General features: G+C 32.8%; 2 protein-coding genes across 3 annotated transcripts; both read left to right on the top strand.

The window, feature by feature from the left end:
- Positions 1-3273: 3273 nt before the first annotated feature.
- On the top strand, positions 3274-11976 carry LOC133698916 (uncharacterized). 2 transcript variants are annotated; one of them, XM_062122027.1, is made up of 19 exons: positions 3274-3714; positions 4393-4496; positions 4654-4740; positions 4839-4914; positions 5013-5087; positions 5191-5244; positions 5840-5899; positions 5991-6107; positions 6307-6401; positions 6494-6702; positions 7050-7147; positions 7330-7433; positions 7582-7744; positions 7986-8108; positions 8707-8789; positions 9192-9333; positions 10141-10170; positions 10351-10421; positions 10874-11976. In XM_062122027.1, the coding sequence occupies exons 1-19, from the start codon at positions 3676-3678 to the stop codon at positions 11664-11666; spliced, it is 2523 nt and encodes an 840-aa protein (XP_061978011.1). In that variant the 5' UTR covers positions 3274-3675; the 3' UTR covers positions 11667-11976. The 2 variants fall into 2 exon arrangements, with proteins under 2 accessions (XP_061978011.1, XP_061978010.1); XM_062122026.1 differs by having other exon boundaries at positions 3275-3714; positions 10871-11976.
- A 599-nt stretch (positions 11977-12575) lies between these two features.
- On the top strand, positions 12576-13111 carry LOC133699140 (ubiquitin-like protein 5). The gene has a single exon (XM_062122288.1). It carries the CDS (start codon positions 12633-12635, stop codon positions 12852-12854), a length of 222 nt encoding a protein of 73 aa, XP_061978272.1. The 5' UTR covers positions 12576-12632; the 3' UTR covers positions 12855-13111.
- The last annotated feature ends 5730 nt before the right edge of the window (positions 13112-18841 follow it).

Here is an 18841-nt window from a genome sequence, read left to right as displayed (position 1 = left end):
TCTGATGTTCCCTACCTGGGAATTATATATTAATGGTTTTTCCAACATTATTGGAATATGGAGTCCATTTTTATTAGAATATAAAGCTCTTCTAATATGATTATACCTTGCAAGGGCTTTGAATGCATAACCACTTAAAGTTTATAATGACTCCTAATTGGTGGTTGGTCAATACCAAGGAATATATGAAACTAGAGAACTGACCATGCAGTAGTATTTCTAGAAGGTTCAATCCTATTTAAAAGTTGAAGACAAGCATTTCAATCACTCACATTCCAAGGGAAGACAACCACCAGATATATCTTATGTCTAAGTTAGCAAGTCTAAATCTTGTAGACCTTCTTACAAATGTTTGGGTTAAAGTTTTGGAAAAAAACAAGTATGGGTAAAAAAGAGTTTGTGGCTTTTTCCATCAACGTTGAGGAAGATTGGAGAACCTCGATCATGCATTACCTACTTTCTAAGGAATTACTCTTAAACAAAAACAAAGTCATTCGCTGACTAGGCATGTAGTGGGGAATTGTGTAATTGATAATGTCTTATATAAAAGATCTACCTCAACTCCACTACTAAAATGTTTATCTAAAAAAGAAAGCACTTATGTTTTTAAAGAGATACATGAAGGTATATATGGTCTACACACAGACTCTAAATTTCTTATCGACTATTTCAGTAGGTTTTGATTGGCCAACTATACTCCATGATACTATAAACTTGGTGAAGAATTATGATCAATGTTAGAGGTTTACCGCAGTCTCTCGTCAGCCATCTGCGGGGATGATCATGAAGAAAATAATAGAGGCTGAACAATTTTACAACTTGTGGTTTGCAACAATCTAACCTTGAAACAATTATTCAAATCCGAAAAGAATATCTAATTTTTAGGTAATCTTCATATAAACCCTAAACAACCCTAATTCTGTCTAATGGGATCTTTGAGACTCCTGAAAAAAAATTTAAATATACAATTTTTTTTGTATGTTTGGGTTTCCGGAAACCCAACATGTATAATAGGTACCCTATATCATTCGGAACAAACATGAAGCAACCTACTTTGGGTATACTGTTTTGGGGTGATTTTAATTTTTTTTAGCATAACCAGCTATTTACTCAAAAAACTTTGAAGACTAGTGAAAGTTTTTATTTAATATAAAACTATACGAGGATTCTTTTTTTAACCTTTTTACACAAAGCTCTTCGAGATGTCCCATGTGTGAAGTTTCATTTTGAAATTAAAAAAAAATCAATTCAATTGGACTTTTTTTATCCAAACAAAACCAAACCAACCTATGTTCACCCCTACTCAATAGTGTACATTAAGCATTTGTTATGTGTCGTTATTTGGTCCTTGAAATTCATAAGCTCTCATCTTATGTAAATTTTTAGCAACATATTTTGTTCATCTATTATTGTTGTTACTAAATTAGGTTGTTTTTACTTTTATATGGAGATGGTAATGGGTGGAGTATACCGTCCATTAAATCAATCCTCGAACCTACCTCGGAAGACAATATTGGGTTCATATTCGTTAAAAAATTACTTTTCAAACACATACTCAAAGTCATACTATAACATATGTGTGGACATGAGAAGAAAAATGAAGAAAAGTAAGAAAAAATAAAATATAAAAATGATTTTTTTGGTTAATTAGTTAGTAGTAAAGGACAAAATCGAAACCTCTTAAAACTATAAAGGTAAAATAGTAAAATTTTAAACTAAAGGAGTAGAATTGGAATATTGATAATAATTTTTCGATAATTAGTTATTGTAATTATGTTTATCTGTATTGTTGCTAAGAAAAAAAACCAACAATAGATCTCATAGCCGTGAAAAAATATTAACCTGAATTTTGTACAGTTTTTACAGCATTTCTTTTACTTGGCATCAATATTTGATTTTTGTTATCGATTGAAATTGAATTAAAGAAATTATATCCTAAAACAAAATAAAAAAGTGATAAAATTTTTAATATATATATATATATATATAATATTCCATACTTTTATGGACATTGAATTAAAATCCTTGATTAATATTGATTTTTAGAGTGTATGCTATTGCATCACATGATTTTGTAATTCTATTTAGAAAAGGACCTAATTAAAAATAATAAGGGTGCAAATGATATATAATTTAACTTTTAAATTATCACAGATTATTGAATAACTTAAGTAACCTAGATATGGATTGATCTTAGAATTAGAGATGGTTTTCTTGATTTGTTTTGCTTTTATATGTTAGTAGAAAATATTCAATTGGTCTGAGCTTTCAATTGGTTGAAGTATAAATAATTAACAATAAACCTTATCTAAGAAAACGTGGTTGAAAGTTTTTAATTAAAAATATTCAATTAAAATTTAATGAATACGACAAAACACAAGAGAAGAAAACAACATCTCAATCCCTTAAATAACGTTAAAGCTTTATCTAATTCCATTTCTATATTTATTTCAATTTTAAACACATAAATTCAACTATTAATTGAATTTGATTGAATTAAACTACGCAACCAATTATTAGCACTAACAATTAACATAAATTCACTTTGAATTGCAATTAATCATGTCCCTAGATATTATGGATTATCCTGGGGTTGAATTCCACTTTGATTTTACATGGAAAAATTTAGAATCACTATAAATAAAAAAACAAAAAAAACAATGATCAAATTTATCATTAACAAAAACCAATAGCATTTTTCATATTTTCTATTCAAAATGTGTGTGAATTTACATTTTAGTCTCTTAATTTTGCTTTTTAAAAAAAAAACTCTGGTCGTTGGGATTTTGGATTTTTTGTTTAGATCCCAAACTTTATTTGTTTTGTGTTCCAGTCCCTAAAATCTTGAGGGAAGAGAGACAAAGCCATCAGGAAAAATAATTATTAAAAAACAATATAACTAACAAAAAATATAGCTAGGTAAATGTCTATTTTTATTATTATTTTCTTAAATAAAAATATTATTTTAATAAATAAATTTAGTAAACACAATTAGGTAAATGTCTTGTCTTTCGAGATTAAATATCTTAATTTACACATTTTTCTTGATTTTTCAAGTTTTATTTTTAGATATTGTTAATAATTTATTTATTTATTTATTCATAAACATAGTTTTTTATTTAGTTAATTACATGCATGTATAAAGTTTTTGATTTAAACTATAAAAATACACTAAAAAATCTTACACATATAATTTTTTTATAAAAAATAAAAATGTATGATAAATGAAGCTCAGTTCACATAATGATATGCCTTTTCGATATCAGCATCCACATTTCCACATCTACACATCAACACCCACATGCATGGAATGGAATGCAAATGCATAGGCACAATAACATCATAAATTTTTGGTTTTGTGAAATTCGGACTCCCTCATCTGTACCTTTCCGCCTCCCTCTTCCCACCCTCCACCCTCTCTCTGGAAAAAAAAAAAACAAAAAGTTGCTCGCTCGTAGCTACTCTCTCGCGATATTTTTTTGTCTCTCTCTCGATCTCCACGATCTGGCCTTTTTTTCAATCGAAAATTGGGGTTTCCTTTTCTCTCTATCAACTCCATATCGAGTCTCGTGCTTAACCTAGATTTTACTGGTTCCTTATCTTTTGGGGTTAACAGATCTACAGCGGCTCCTTTAGCTTTTTACGTCTGTTAATTTTCTTTCCACTCGTTTAAACATGTTTTGGAAGCTCACCTCTCTCTCCACCTCCTCTCCTGTAAGTTTATTTTTTCATCTCTAGGGTTTGTAAAGATTGGTGGATTTAGCTTTAAAATCGTTGTTATTTGGATCTATAAAACCTAGGAATACGCGACTTCTAAATTGAAATGGATTTCATGGTTTTAACTGGCTTGGACTGATTGAGTTGAGATGGATGTTGTTTTTCATCGTGTAGATTTATGTGATTCCTTTGTTAATTCAGCGTTTAATTAGTGGATGTTTGCGTAGAAACTGTAGTGAATTGTCATGTTTTTTGTATGCAGTGCCCTGTGTTTGCATTTGAACCTTTTATTTGTCCGTGACATTTATTAGAAGAATTAATTAATTAATCAACTCTTCTAAAATGTTTTAATTTTAATTGCAGTAGCAGTTAATTCAATCCACAACTAGTGGGTACGTGGCGGCTTCTTAGTAAATGAAAGAAATGATGTTGAAAATTTGTTTAGGTTTTATATTTACTACTATATTTAGCTTTGAATTTTGAATGGGAGGCCCGCCTTGCTAAAAGTGCTACTAGGTTTATACTCTCCTAACCATGTTAATTCCGTTGCTGATGATATTAAGTTCTGCGTGCTTGGTAATATTTTTCTAATAAGCAAACATGTTTAGTTGTTTTATTGATATTTGCTATTCTTATTTCTAGTTTACTTATACCAACTTGCTATTGCATCTGTAGGTGGAGTCATTATTAGACAAAGATAATTTCACGTTGGAAGAGCTTCTTGACGAGGAAGAAATAATCCAAGAATGCAAAGCTTTGAACACCCGACTTATCAATTTGTAATTTTTTTTCTCCCTTCTTACCATCAATGCTGAAATGCTCTGATTTCTGCACAAGGCCATTCTCTATCATGCATAGTTTACTGTCTCTGTACTGTTTGAGAGCATATCATAAAGTTGATCCTGGTGGATGCTCAACATAAATTATTGTATGCAGTCTGCGAGATAGAGCCCAAGTGGAGCAGTTGCTCAGATACATTATCGAGGAACCTTCAGAGGATGCTGAAAGCAAACTAGCCTTCAAGTATGTCATTTTAACTAGAGAAAACTGTTTTCTCATGTTGAAATGTCTCTTACATTAACTTTTTGTTTTTTTTGTGACAAATTGCTTTCGGTTTTTAGGTTCCCCTTCATTGCGTGTGAGATATTTACATGTGAAATTGATGTTATTCTTAAAACTTTAGTGGAGGAAGAGGAGGTAGGTTACATTTTTTCATTGCACTTTGTTTTAATCTGGAGGTTGTTGCGGTAAATGCTCTTTTACTGATGGTTATCTTTACTTCCTTGCTATTTCAGTTGATGAACTTACTCTTCTCTTTCTTGGAACCAAATCGGTCTCATAGTGCCTTGCTTGCTGGGTATTTCAGCAAAGTATGTTTTCAGAACTTTGTATCCATTTTTCACGAGAAGTTGTATCTTTAATATTTTGTTTGGCAAGGATCACGTCATTGATGCTATTTGCCTTTTATTCTAGGTTGTTGTTTGCCTCATGTTACGCAAGACAGTCCCACTTATGAACTATGTCCAAGTGAGAATTTTTCTACCTATATCTATGTCGTGGTTTGTTGCAACTTTTACTCTGCTTAATTGTAAAAACATGTTTGTTTCGATCAAGGGAAGTTGTGCCGTTCAATGCCCATCATTTAAATATTCATTATGGGTGCGAATATATATTTTCATGGTTAGGTTTTCGTGGCATTTGATGGTTTAGAATTCAGTTTAGTAATACTAATTACAGGAATACATAATGTTTGTGCTAACTGGAGAAAGGAGGCAGGTGCATATATATCCACATAAACATTTATTGGGTCATAATAACAGTCACTTCGTTGTGTAAATAACATACTAGACCTCTCATATTTGTGTTCTCTGCTGCTTGAACATAGCATTTCCCCCCCTCCTGATTAGTTTCTCATTTGTTCATCATGAAAATTTTCTTCACTCTGCAATTTGTTGTGCATATCATGTTAGGCAAGATGAGCATTTAATTGAGGCTTATGATTTGCTCAGAGATCTGTAAAATTTGGATTGTGTTGGTATTTCAGTTTTACACTTTTTCTTAGAGTATCTGACTATTGTTAGTAGCCTGTTAGAGAAAATATTCATTATTTGATTTCTCACAGGCCCATCAGGATGTTTTCCGCCAACTTGTTGATTTAATTGGAATAACATCCATTATGGAGGTAATTGAGATTCTTATCCTGTAGTGGTTTACATTTCGATAAGTTCTTGCTTGTAATATATTTTGTTGATGATATTGCTTGTTTCATGTAGGTTTTGGTTAGGCTGGTAGGAGCTGATGACCATGTTTATCCTAATTTTACTGATGTGATGCAATGGTTGGCTGATAGCAATTTGCTAGAAATGATTGTGGACAAATTGAGTCCTTCTGTAAGTGCTGCAATTTTGTCAAGAAAACATCTCTTTTTTTAATATGAACTAGAAAAAAATCTGAGGATGTAAGGTTAGTGTTGAGGCTTGGCCAGACAACTGAAAATGGAAGAAGAACCTGAAATGATTAGCAAGAGACTCTTTACAATGGATGTATTATATATTAAATAGTCTGATAATTTTCTCTTATGTGAACCAGAATCCACCTGAAGTTAATGCTAATGCAGCAGAAACACTATGTGCAATAACTAGAAATGCTCCATCGGCCTTGGCTACTAAACTCTCTAGTCCAAGGTTTGTTGGATTTTGTATCTTGGCTACTAAATCTACTCGTCCTTGTTTATGTTTTAATTTATTTGTGGTTTTGATGTTTTGGGCAAATGCAGTTTTGTGGCAAGGATATTTGGTCATGCCTTGGAAGATTCACATTCAAAATCTGGTCTTGTCAATTCACTTTCTGTTTGTATATCCTTACTGGATCCAAAAAGATCAGCAATGTCTTCTCCCTTGATGCATTCTTTTCGAAGCCACCATATGTATGAGTCTCCAATCCCTGTAAATCCAGAGACTATTAGTGCAATGTTACCTAAACTTGGTGAGTAAATTTCTATGGTTGTGAGAATGCTCCCCCAACCAAAAAAAAAAAAACAGGAATACAGGGAAGATTTTTCTGAGATTTTTCCCGTTGTTTTTTCCTTCTTTCTTTGGGGTTTGGCGGTGCCCACAAACTTTTCAGTTTTCCCTATGCATTTTCATTAATATATGTTTTGGATGCATCCAGTCAAACCAAGATTAGCATAACCATATTAAGTAGTATAATTTATAATTTAAAAAAGGATAGAGGCATCTGACAAAAGAAGCTATTATATAATTTTTTCTCTCTTTTCCCTGTCAACGCCGGTATTTGTTAAGAATCTTAAGATTACCCATTCCATTTTGCAGGTAACTTGCTTCTGCTATTGAATGTCCGGTCTGATGAGAGGATTTTACCTACAACATATGGAGTACTGAAGCCTCCTCTTGGGAAACATTGTCTTAAGGTTGGTTTCATGCTTTTGCTGTAATCTTCATATGGAACACAAACAGAAAATTTCAATAACATGGTTTTGGAAACTGTTGGGCAGCATAAACTGTATGGTTGGTGGAATGTATAAACCTTTAGTTCAAATTACACTGAAGTATAAACTTGTTTGGAAATTAACTGCTCTCAATTTCAATTTAGATTGTGGAATTCATTGCGGTGCTACTAAGAGCTGGAAACGAAGCCACTGAGATGGAGTTAGTCAGCTCGGGAACCATCAAAAGAATCCTTAATCTGTTCTTCGAGTAAGTTTCTGCATCATTTTTTAAATGGCGAATTGACGAATCAGTAGATTAATGAAGTTGGTAGCCAGGAACAGTTGTCTTTTTGAAGTTGCTCCAGTTATGGTGTGCTAGGTAATCATTCATGATTCTGATGTTTTAACTGATGCAGGTACCCTTACAATAACGCTTTGCATCATCATGTAGAGAGTATCATAATGTCTTGTTTGGAGATCAAGAGTGATGCTATGGTTGATCATCTTCTACAAGAGTGTGATTTGATTGGAAAATTTCTCCAAACAGATAAAAACCCTTTAATATCCGGTGATAATAAGGTATATGGAGTTTTTTTATGATATTGGAATAATCTTGTATGATAGCAAAATCTTAGCAATGGTAATGATAAGGATTTATTTGCATGTTATCTACTGAAACAAAGGGGAAAGAGCTGAAGACTATATTCCATGCTACCCCCTCCACTTGAATTTAGTGGAATGGGAAATTAGATGCAAGTAGTACCATTTATATTCTGCACTGGCATGCTTTATGTGTTGATAAACATGTTTCCTTATGCAGCCAACAGTTCCTGCTGCTGGAAAACAAGCACCACGTGCAGGAAACCTCGGACACATTACACGAATTTCTAATAAGCTTTTTCAGCTGGGAAACATCAGTAGCCGCATTCAGACCTATCTCCAGGTGGGTGGTAAGCTGGGATGTACATCGTGCATTTGTTTCACCGAGTACAAAGTTCCTTAAAAAAGCCCAGTCTTACTGGCATGTGGAACTAGTGATAAAAGTTTGGTTGAAGGTTATGAGTGCTTAAGAACTAGTCTGCCCTCTAAACCATTGCTGAAAGAAAAGTTTGGAGTGACCTTTATCATCTCTGATATAAATCACATCAAGCTTGTTTTGGCTAGAAGCATCCATAACCAGGTGCTATGCTGTGTTTTGTGGTTGTTGCTACTTTTGATGATGACATTGTTTTCCACCTTGCTGCTCTTTGCAATTTCGAAGAGTTTTTGCTCTCTCGCGTGGGAACTGGAACTCCTAAATTTGTTCATTTTTGGTTACCTTTCTAAGTAATAGAGTATTTTCAAATATCCTTTTTTATACTTATACTGAAGTACACAATGTCATGACAATAGTTTTGTTATTTGCTCTTTTCAACTCCTTGTTTCATTTGGTGCATCTTTGCATCCAACATCAATGTAGTAGTGTGATTGAACTGATGTCCCTTCAATGGAATTTTGGTTTAATATCTTTTCTAACACGTTGTATTTTTATACATCTCCAGGAAAATAGTGAGTGGATGGAGTGGCAAGCCACTGTTTTGCAAGAGCGTAATGCAGTTGAAAATGTCTACCGATGGGCTTGCGGGTATGCTCTTGCCTCATCTTGTTTATGCTTATGCACTCTTTAAAACAGTGTTTGTATCTGTGGTATGCTCATCGCTTGATGGGTACTCAAATATGTGATACCTATAGAACTAGATGTTTGTCCAAAACATATTTAAATAATAAGGATATGGTGATGAGGATTTAAATTTATTGGCAATCTGGGTGTTGCACTTATAATTTTCTTTTTTCTCCCTCTAAAAATCTAACAGTATAGTGGGTTATCATTTCTCAATATGAATTATATGTTGAAATTTGCTAATAACATTTTACTTCATAAGCCTAATTTTCTTCCTTTTGTGTTTCTGCTGTAAATTACTGCCACTGGAGTTCTCCCTGGAGAGAATGGATTGGTAATCTCACTTCATCCTCTTGTTTTGTACAGCCGCCCAACAGCATTGCAAGATAGGACGCGTGACAGTGACGAGGATGACCTTCATGACCGAGATTATGATGTGGCAGCTCTAGCCAATAATTTAAGTCAGGCTTTTAGATACAAAATATATGGGAACGAGGATAATGAAGAGGTACATAGTGGCTTCTCTTTTTGATAACTTTCATTCTCCTCTTTTTTTGTCCTGTTATTTATGTTTCTGTACTTTGGCTCTCAACTTGTATCACTCATAAAAACAGGGAGTCATATCTCAATAAGCCCCTTCTAGGATCTGAAATTCAAATGAGTGCCTTATGAATGATTCATTGAAATTTCATCCTTCTAAAGTTATTGCATCAACACACCGGTCCAATTGATACCAGCAGTTTCCTCCATCATGTGACACACTAGCCTGCTTCTCTGCTGCCAGTTGCCATCTCTATCCCCATCTCCACCATTATTTCTTATGCATCTCTCACTCGAGCCATCACATATTCCTACACACTTTCCCTTGTCTCTCTCTAAACCCATTAGTTTCTCATACTCTCCAAAATAACACCAATGTCCCTGCTCTCCTCTCCATCTTCTCTCTAAAACAAGAACTCCAAACTCCATCAATCAATACACTCCCTATCCTTTACAAGAATCAATTCTCTATCTTTCACAAAATCAACTCTATTCAAATAAAAAACAGAGAACATGGAAGAGAAGATTTCAGGAGATGACTTGTGCCTTGGTTTAATAGTATTTATTTATTTTCAAACTTCATTTTAACAACAGCAATATACTCAATGCATTATGTATATCAATTCGGGAATTTGTTCAGATAATAAAATCAAAAGAATGATTTTTGAGCTAATGATTCTGAGTGGCTCATTCAATTTTTGTGATATATAAGAGGGATCCTTCATGTATCAACCTACAAGAAATGGCTCTTAATTTTTTATCATTTTGGTTGCAGGACAATGGGAGCCTTGATCGGGATGATGAGGTAACAGTTTAACTTTATAATACAAGTATGTGTTTGTGTGTGTGTGTGTATGAATCTTTGTTTCTTTTTTTCTTTTCATTTCTTTTCATTTTTTTTTGGGAGAGGGGGATTCATTGGTAGCGACTGTTCTCTATATTGCCTTTTGATAGCAAACATGTGTTGTTTGGTCTTTAATATCAGGATGTCTACTTTGATGACGAGTCTGCCGAAGTTGTTATATCATCACTTAGGCTTGGCGATGACCAAGGGAGGTAAGGGTTTTAGCCATCACACTGTTTATATTGAAATATTGGATCTTCTATAAGTTGCAAGTGCACCTGCCTAAATGTTTCATTCATCCTATTTACTGGATACATAATAGAGAAGTTTTAAAACTTTACTAATGTGCAAGTCTCATTGCCCTTGGCCTGAAGCTTTAGCAATGCCTAGTGTGTGCATCTGCCTGCCATTCTTTCACCCTATTTACCGGAAAACTCGATTGTCAAAGTGTTTTTAAAATGCTATGCCAAGTCTTGATGCTTTTGACTTGAACCTTTGCATCTTTTTGGTTGCTAGCGTAAGCAGTGCATTTGGTATAATTTCTTTAACAAATCATATAATATCAATATCTTGGATGTCAAATTATTAACATACATATTTGAGAGAATTCTTTTTGGATATGATTAGGAATCTCACTGATTTTTATTTTTTTTAAATGCAGTAGTCTGTTCACAAATTCAAACTGGTTTGCATTCCAAGATGATAGAATTGGCAATTCACTTGTGAGCACATCGCCTGGAGAGATGATGGATCAGATTAACTTAAATGGAAATGCTAATGCCGGTAACAGCGGTAGTGATGATGAGGTGGTGGTGGGAGAGGAAGATGAGTTGACCGAAAGCAAGGATTCTGTCAATGGCACATCCACTTCCAACACAAACCTCATCGATCAATTTCCTGGGAGTGGTCTGGTTTCACAAAGCGATGATGCAAATGCCCCTGATACAAGCTTTTTCAAATATGAGACATCAGTCAAAGAAGAATTGTTTGGAGATAGGCCTTTACCTGAATGGGTAGGGTGGGGAGAGTCATCAGATTTGCAAGCAGGGGGATCAACTGTGAATCCATTTGAAGATCATGACAACTCTGACGACTCTCTTTCCAGCCAAGCGAAAACAGTAACACCTGGTGCCAGTTCCCCATCAAGTGGGGAATCCATGCTTCCAAATGGCTTATCACCCTCCAAGGATTCTAGTGATGCATCCGTTAGCAGTGATTCAAGTAAAAAATCTCCCACCATGCCTTCTTTGTTTGAAGAGGATGTTGAATTTGTTGGTGTTGAGTTAGAAGGCACTGAAAAGGCAATGGAACAAGCTCTCAAGGAGGGGATAGTTGGTGAAGCAGGGCCTCTGAAGAGGAATATTTCACCGAAAGTTCCAGAGAAGGAGAATTCCGATACTGCCGAGGTTGATAATAAAGAGTTCAATGATGCAAACTATTGGAGGATTGATCAATAGGGTTGCTGTCGTGGAAAGATGATGATCGATCCTGTTGAGGTTTTCTGAACCTGAAAACTTGGATCCTAAAGCCACAGACCCCATTTTTGGATGGCAAGGGATTATGCAGCAGATATATGTACAGTATTTTTGTTTCCAAATGGGGAATGGATGGTAGGTCGTGTTATATGGTTTTACTGCTTGTTTAGTTGTCATTATTGTTAGCTACCTGCTCTAATTGTTTATTATTCAATGTCTTTCTCGTTTCTTCCTGTTACTGACTTGTAGGGTTTTCCTCATCCATCAAAATTTATGTTTTACTCTGGCTAAAGTCTCATTCTTGGTTTCAAGTCGGTTGGCACTAGCCAATCTTGGAATTGGGTGCCTATGCATGTGCTTGAATATTATCTGGAATTTATTCTTTCAGGAGTTTCTAGTCGGAAGGAAGATCAATTCTGAAGTTGTAAAACCCCGGAGAGGGTGATAAAGATCAGATTTTAAAATGTTTTTTTTTTATATATATTAAAATAATATTTTTTATTTCTTAAAATTTGTTTTTGATACTACATCAAAACGATTTAAAATAAAAAAATAAATTAAATTAATTAAAAGTTGAAAAAAAACCTCGAAGCCGCGGAACATTTTGCTATCGCAAATAAATTGACATCTTGATTCAGATTTCGAGGGTATATTACATAAAATAAACCAGGTGATGGGAGTGGTTTTTTTTCTCCAACCAAATGTAGCAGCAGTATATATATGTATACATGCATGGTAAAACCCCGGGCTCTCGTTGTGTTTCGTCACGTGTAACGCGTGCAGTTGCGAAGAGAATCCACACTAATGGAGATTATTCTAGAATGGCATGTATGGAGAATATTCTAGAAATGGCATGTCCTCATTATTATGTATATAGGCAATGCAACTGTGAGTAAAGGGGAATGAAGAGTAGAAAAAGAGAGAAGAAAGAGGAAGGGGAAGGGAAGGATGATAGAGGTGGTCTTGAACGACAGATTGGGCAAGAAGGTGAGAGTAAAATGCAATGAAGATGATACGATAGGGGACCTCAAAAAGCTGGTGGCTGCCCAGACCGGCACCCGACCCGATAAGATCCGGATCCAGAAATGGTACACTATCTACAAGGACCATATCTCTCTCAAAGACTACGAAATTCATGATGGCATGGGCCTCGAGCTGTACTACAACTGATCAGTTACTCTCCGGTAATTACAACTTAAACAAGTATTTCTTTCGATTGTTCTCTGCCTCTAGTTTCATGCGAGTCGATGCTTCCTTTGCCAGGAAAGGATACAAGAGAGAATATCATATCATATCATATATCTGCCCGCGTTATCTGTGTATCATGTCGATGTGTGTCCTTCAATGCTCAACCAAACTTATCTGTGTAGTTTAATTTAATCGTGTAAAATGTTGTCTGCCACCCATATGAGATGTTTGTTTCTCCAGTTACGAGACTCTTTCCTCTTTTTATACTTCACATGATTTTATGTGGATTGGATTATTGCATTGTTCAGGGGTGTTCCAGAAAACCGACTCATATATAATAGTTAAATTGATTTTCTAGTTTAAATTTCTTTTGAGGATATTAATATGAGTTTTAAATAGAATTTAATTACTAAAAAATAATCAAAAGCAAACCAGAGGGTCTGATTTGATCTTCTAGAATCAACTCTTAAACACTTTGTTGCAAATATGGATGCTCAAGTAATGATCCTGTTCTACTATGTTCGGAATATTCCTGCCGGAGTTGGTTTTGACCCTTTTGCTTTTATTACTAAAATTTATCTTCGGGTTATCCAAGTCTTGGATATTCAACGTCGTTCCCATGGCTGCTGCCAAAGCTGCTGTTATATCTGTTGGCGAAGACATCGCTACTTTTGGATTGCTTATATAAAAAATAATGATTTTTGCTATATAATTTTTAACCTTTTAATGACATATTATTTATTTTTGCTATGATAAGGGAAAATAAAAACAGAAAATCTGGCTAATTTGAGGGCTGTTTACTAAATTGATTTTGCAACCACACCAAAACTTAATCTATCGTTGAACTTGTGTCATCTAAATTGGATCTATAGAGTTAAAAACTAAGAAGATCAAAGTAGTATTTAATGATCGATGAAGTGTCAATACAAGTTTAAAAGAATGAGACTTTAATTAATATAATCCTGACAAGTAAAGGAGTTGGGAAAGCTTAATAGGTTGGGATTGGGTAAGAAATCTTGGTAGCTTGTGGATTTGATAAAAGAGTTGTACACTAATAAATATAATTTTTATTCAAGCTGAACTTTTGCTAAAAATTTTGAAATGTTTTTTTTTCTATAGGATTAAAATTTAGTAGCACTTGGAGTTTAAAAAGGTTTGCAATAAAGCTCAGAATTTATTGTACGAGAATTATATTATTTTACTAGTTGGTTTATGATTATTTTTTTTTATTTAGATTTTTTTAGTTTAGTTTAGTTTAGAATGTTTTACCTGTATAAATAGAGTTATTTAACTTGCATTTTAGATTATTATTCTTTTGAAGATTGCTTGTTATTTAGTGTAATATCCCATATCGGCAGGTGAAAAATTGGTAACTGGTCATATTAAGAGTGTTGGTTGCTAACTTGTCATACGTGTTTTGGGGAGTCAGGCTCAGATGTGGACTCGTGTCATCAGGAACAAAATCGTGAGAGCGGCAAGGCTCAAAGCGGACAATATATGGCAAGTTAGGCTGAGCTGTTACATTTGGTATCAGAGCCAACCTCACTGGTTGTCCGGTTATGCTGACAGGGTCATCGCGCTCCTTAAGGGGGGTGGATTGTAATATTCCACATTGGCGGGTGAGGGATTGGTAGCTGGTCTTATTAAGAGTGCTGATTGCTAACTTGTCATACGCGTTTTGGAATGTCAGGCTCAGATATGGGCTCGCATCACCAGGAACAAAATCGTGAGGGTGGCAAGGCCCAAAACGGACAATATATGGCAAGTTGAGCCATGCTATTACATTTAGAAACAATATTTTGTGTGGCAAGGTTCATCATAACCTTGATTTCTCATCAAACTCTTATACTTCTGGTTCTTAATTCTTTAAAATCAAATAGATCGAGTTCTTTCATTCAATATCTTTAGTTTTTTAGTTTAGATAATCATTAAGTCAGGTTTTTTTATCAATATAATTTTAGCTTTATTGAGTTATTTTTTTTATATCTTAATCATGGGTTTTAATATATTTTTTTTCTAGGTTCGCATCAACTTATACCAACCATAAGTTGTCATTTTTCTCTCTCATTCTTCTAGGAAAACTATAGAAGTAATAGAATTACTAAATTAAGGATTTTAATTTTAATTTAAAATTAAAATTTGGTTATGTAAGGTGGAGAGAGAGGGAAGGGAGGTTAAAAGAAGCTAGGAGGAGAAAAGAGAGACACAAGAAAAAAAAGTGAAAATATAAATTTGAAAGAACAAAGAAAATCAAATTAAAATTAGCTATCAAAGTACAAAATAAAAGTATTATTGATATCAAAAAATAGAAAAATTAAGAAAATTTTCCTTTATTTTATATAAAATAAAACAAAAACTAAAATGTAAGGCTTTTTCCATGTACTCTCACACATAAATCACTATTCATCTCTATAGTATAGTTGTGTTTTTTCCTTTATATAAGAAAACCATTTGTCTTGATATTAGGAGTATTATTGTCTTTTCAAATAGCTTATTAGTCATTTAACATTTGTTTAGGGATATTTTTGTCTTTTTATTATTTTTCACAGTTGGATAACCTTATTACCCTCCAAAATAGATTTTTCTTTAGCTTGTTTGCCGGGTGTTTTTGCCTTTGTCATTTTTTGAAAATAGATAAAGGACAATTTTGCTCATTTTTTAAAGAAATTAAATCATGAATGAAGGGTCATTTAGGTCTTTTCAATATGGTTTTTATGTTAATTTCATGAAAATCAAGGACAATTTGGTCTTTTGCTACTGGTTAATAAATTAAAAATAAAAAGTTGTAGACATATGTTTACAATGTGCCAGCAAGTAAGGGGCGCCTACACCTTACCGTGTGGCGCCTCCAAACCAAGTTTTCTATCATGTCTTTGGTTGAGCTGTTGTGTTTTCTTCCACAAAGTATGACGCGTGTAAACAAATGTAAGGTGGTTTGTCGTTGGTGGGTTTTCCCCCTTTTCTTTCTCTCTCATACCCCTATAAATGCAGGTTTATCCTCTTTTTTTTTTATATTTCAATTATAGTCCTTATTCTTTTAGTTTATAATCTTGCTTTTTGGTTTTTTTTAGAATATTTTTTTCAATTTATTCCTTCAATTCAAATTGTCATATTTTATGTTTACCAATTTGGTCCTTATTGTTTTGATTTCTTTTTTTTTTAGCTCTTTAGTAAAAGTTCTACTTATTTTCAATTTAATCTTCAATTCTGTTTTTTTCATATATAATAGTATTTTAATTTGATCATTTTTCTTTTAGTTTCTAATTTTTTTTCTTAATTCTTTTGTTAAGGTTTTGGTTGTGTTCAATTTCACTTTTTAATCCAAATTTAATGTGTTTTGTTTTTTTTATTCAATCTTTATACTTTTGATTCTTTTGTCATTTTGATAATTTTTTTCTCTTCAATTTAAGCCTTTAATAAATGGATTGTTCTTGCCTTTTTATTTATTTATTTATTTGATTTTCACTCTTATTCTTTTAATTGTTATTTTTTTTATTTGAGATCTTTTTTGTAAATATTTTTTTAGTGATTTTATTTTTTGGCATTTTATCTGTGACTTCTTAGTTTTTCCATGTATTGTGATTTTAGTTTAATGACCCGAAGTATGGTTTTCAAAACTAACTTGGGGATCAACTCGGGACAAGTCCTTGGTAACTAATCATGTGGGGTTGACCGAGGTTACCTTAATTTTTTTAATTTTATAAACATATAGATATGATATCATTTTGAAGAAAAAAAAGTTAAAAAAAGACAAATGATTTTGATTATGTTTTTCCATGGTTGATCGGGTTGCGGGTCAACTTAGCTTTTTAAACAAATTATATCAGGCTAATTTTCCCTCTATTTTTGTTGGAACTCGGCCCTACCTAGGACCTGGGTCATCGTGTCACGATTCAAACCATTAGGTCGGGTTTTAGAAGAGTGATCTATCAAGTTATCTTGATCTCATTATGTTGGTCATATGTTTGGGAAGTTAACGTGAGTCGAGATTTTTTTTTACTTCTTTTATCATTTATTATTTTTTCTATTTTGATCTTTATTCTTTTGATTTATGAATTTTCTACTAGGTCTTTTTATAAAAAATTTATTGGTTTTCAATGTCATCATTTTCAATCTAAATTTATAGTTTATTATTTTTTACAATTTCATCCGATTCTTTTGGTTTTTTTTTTATCATTTTGTTAATTTTAAATTTAACTCTTAAATCAGAAATTTATTATCGACCTCTATTTTTTTGAACCTTTATTTTTTTAATTGATATTTTTTTTTTTTTTTTTTTTTTTGTTATTCCCGAGTCACGGGTTTGAAAAGTTAACGGGGGTTATTTTTCTTCTTCTTATTTTCTCTTCTTGTTTTTTTTGTTCGATATTTTTTTTTTAAATTGGTTTTGTGATTTTCAAAAAAAAATATTTCTCATGGATTATTCTAATCTCATGATCTAGGATGCAGGTTTGACATTTTAACTTAGACTGACTCACCCCTTATCTCTAAATTACATATCTATTATGCTAGCTTAGGTTGACTCATATTGATTTTTTTTTATCTTATTTTATCATTCCATATTCTATGTGGATATTTTGTTTTTTCCTAGATTATCATAATCATTTTTTTATCCTATTTTTTTATTTCATATTTTATCTTTTTATTTCAAGTTATTGTTACCTTTTTTTTATTCAAATAAAATCATATTTGGTTGGTTGAATAACTCATGTTATTGAATTTAAAAAACAAACCCCTCGAAGGCCCTAAATAATTTCTTAAAAAACAATAACACAAACCCCCACTTTGTTAGACATTATAATGCAATAATAATTCTACATCAATTCCCACCATAATCATTCTAAAACGTTAAAGACTGGTATTGTGCAAATTAGGGATTCATGAAAATGACAGTCGCCACAATTATGACTCAATAATACTTTTTTTTTTTTTTGGATTCGAGGAAACCCCACCCCGCGGAAAGGGCACTTTGTGGGCCCAGGTGAGTGAGTAAAACCCTGGCTGTCCCAGACTCTTACAAGAGGTGCACGTCCTGACTCGAACTCGAGACCTGCTGTGTAGATCTCAAGCCCTTTACCACCACGCTACACTCCGTGGGGACTACTCAATAATACTTGATCTCAATTTAAAACCATGTAGCTTCATTTAGTTGCGTGCCTGTTTCTTGCCTTTATAAATTTATCTGCGACTTAGATTCAGGGATTGGTTCATATCTCATGTTAATTACTCGTTTTATTGAGTCTAATTTGCTAAGATTATATATATATATATATATATATATATATATATATATATATATATATATATATATATTCAAGCCACTATCATTCTTTTAATTATTGCATGAAGGCACAATTATTACATCCAGTCCGGTCAAGCATTGTGATAGGAATCAAGCTAACTTGTCACAATATACAATAATGCTTTGTTTTTTTTGTTTTTGTTTTTTTTAAGATAAAGGTCCCTTTACCAAAAAAAATAAAATAGAGAGAGCCACGCATGCGTTCATTTATGGGGCCAGAAGTATAGGCATGATGTCTATAGCACACGTGCCTTAACCCTTATCTTTAACGCACATACTTGATCCCTTTCTATTTAAAAAATAATACATTATAAAAAATATAGATTATAGAAACTGAAAAATAAATTTTTGTATTAGTTGAAATACTCATTGATTTAAACAGATAAACGAATGTAACATAATTGCAATATAAATTAAAAGTCCATGCAATCGTGATTAAGAGATCAGATTACAAAAATTACTTAAGTGAAATAACCTAGTCAATTAAAAATATAAAAATGTTGATATATCAAAATAAAAAATATCACAATTTATATACTTGATTGACATAAAATAAAAGTTGGAGTACCAATAAAGATTTGAGAATAAATGACATGTCATAAAAAAAAGTTATGGTTCTTTCTATATATTATTATTTAAAAATAATTAAGTTATTAATGACCGAATA

This window comes from Populus nigra, chromosome 7 (assembly GCF_951802175.1).
Source record: "Populus nigra chromosome 7, ddPopNigr1.1, whole genome shotgun sequence".
Lineage (NCBI taxonomy): Eukaryota > Viridiplantae > Streptophyta > Magnoliopsida > Malpighiales > Salicaceae > Populus > Populus nigra.
The sequence above is the reverse complement of the archived record's forward strand: the minus strand, read 5'-3'. Positions and strand labels throughout refer to the sequence as shown.

Excerpts from the sequence above, each read along its gene's own strand:
- LOC133698916 (XM_062122026.1), top strand. The coding sequence starts at position 3,676 with ATGTTTTGGAAGCTCACCTCTCTCTCCACCTCCTCTCCT. Across the intron at positions 5,245-5,839 it reads CACTTATGAACTATGTCCAA|GCCCATCAGGATGTTTTCCG; the intron begins GTGAGAATTTTT and ends GATTTCTCACAG. Across the intron at positions 7,434-7,581 it reads ATCCTTAATCTGTTCTTCGA|GTACCCTTACAATAACGCTT; the intron begins GTAAGTTTCTGC and ends TAACTGATGCAG.
- LOC133699140 (XM_062122288.1), top strand. The coding sequence starts at position 12,633 with ATGATAGAGGTGGTCTTGAACGACAGATTGGGCAAGAAGGTGAGAGTA.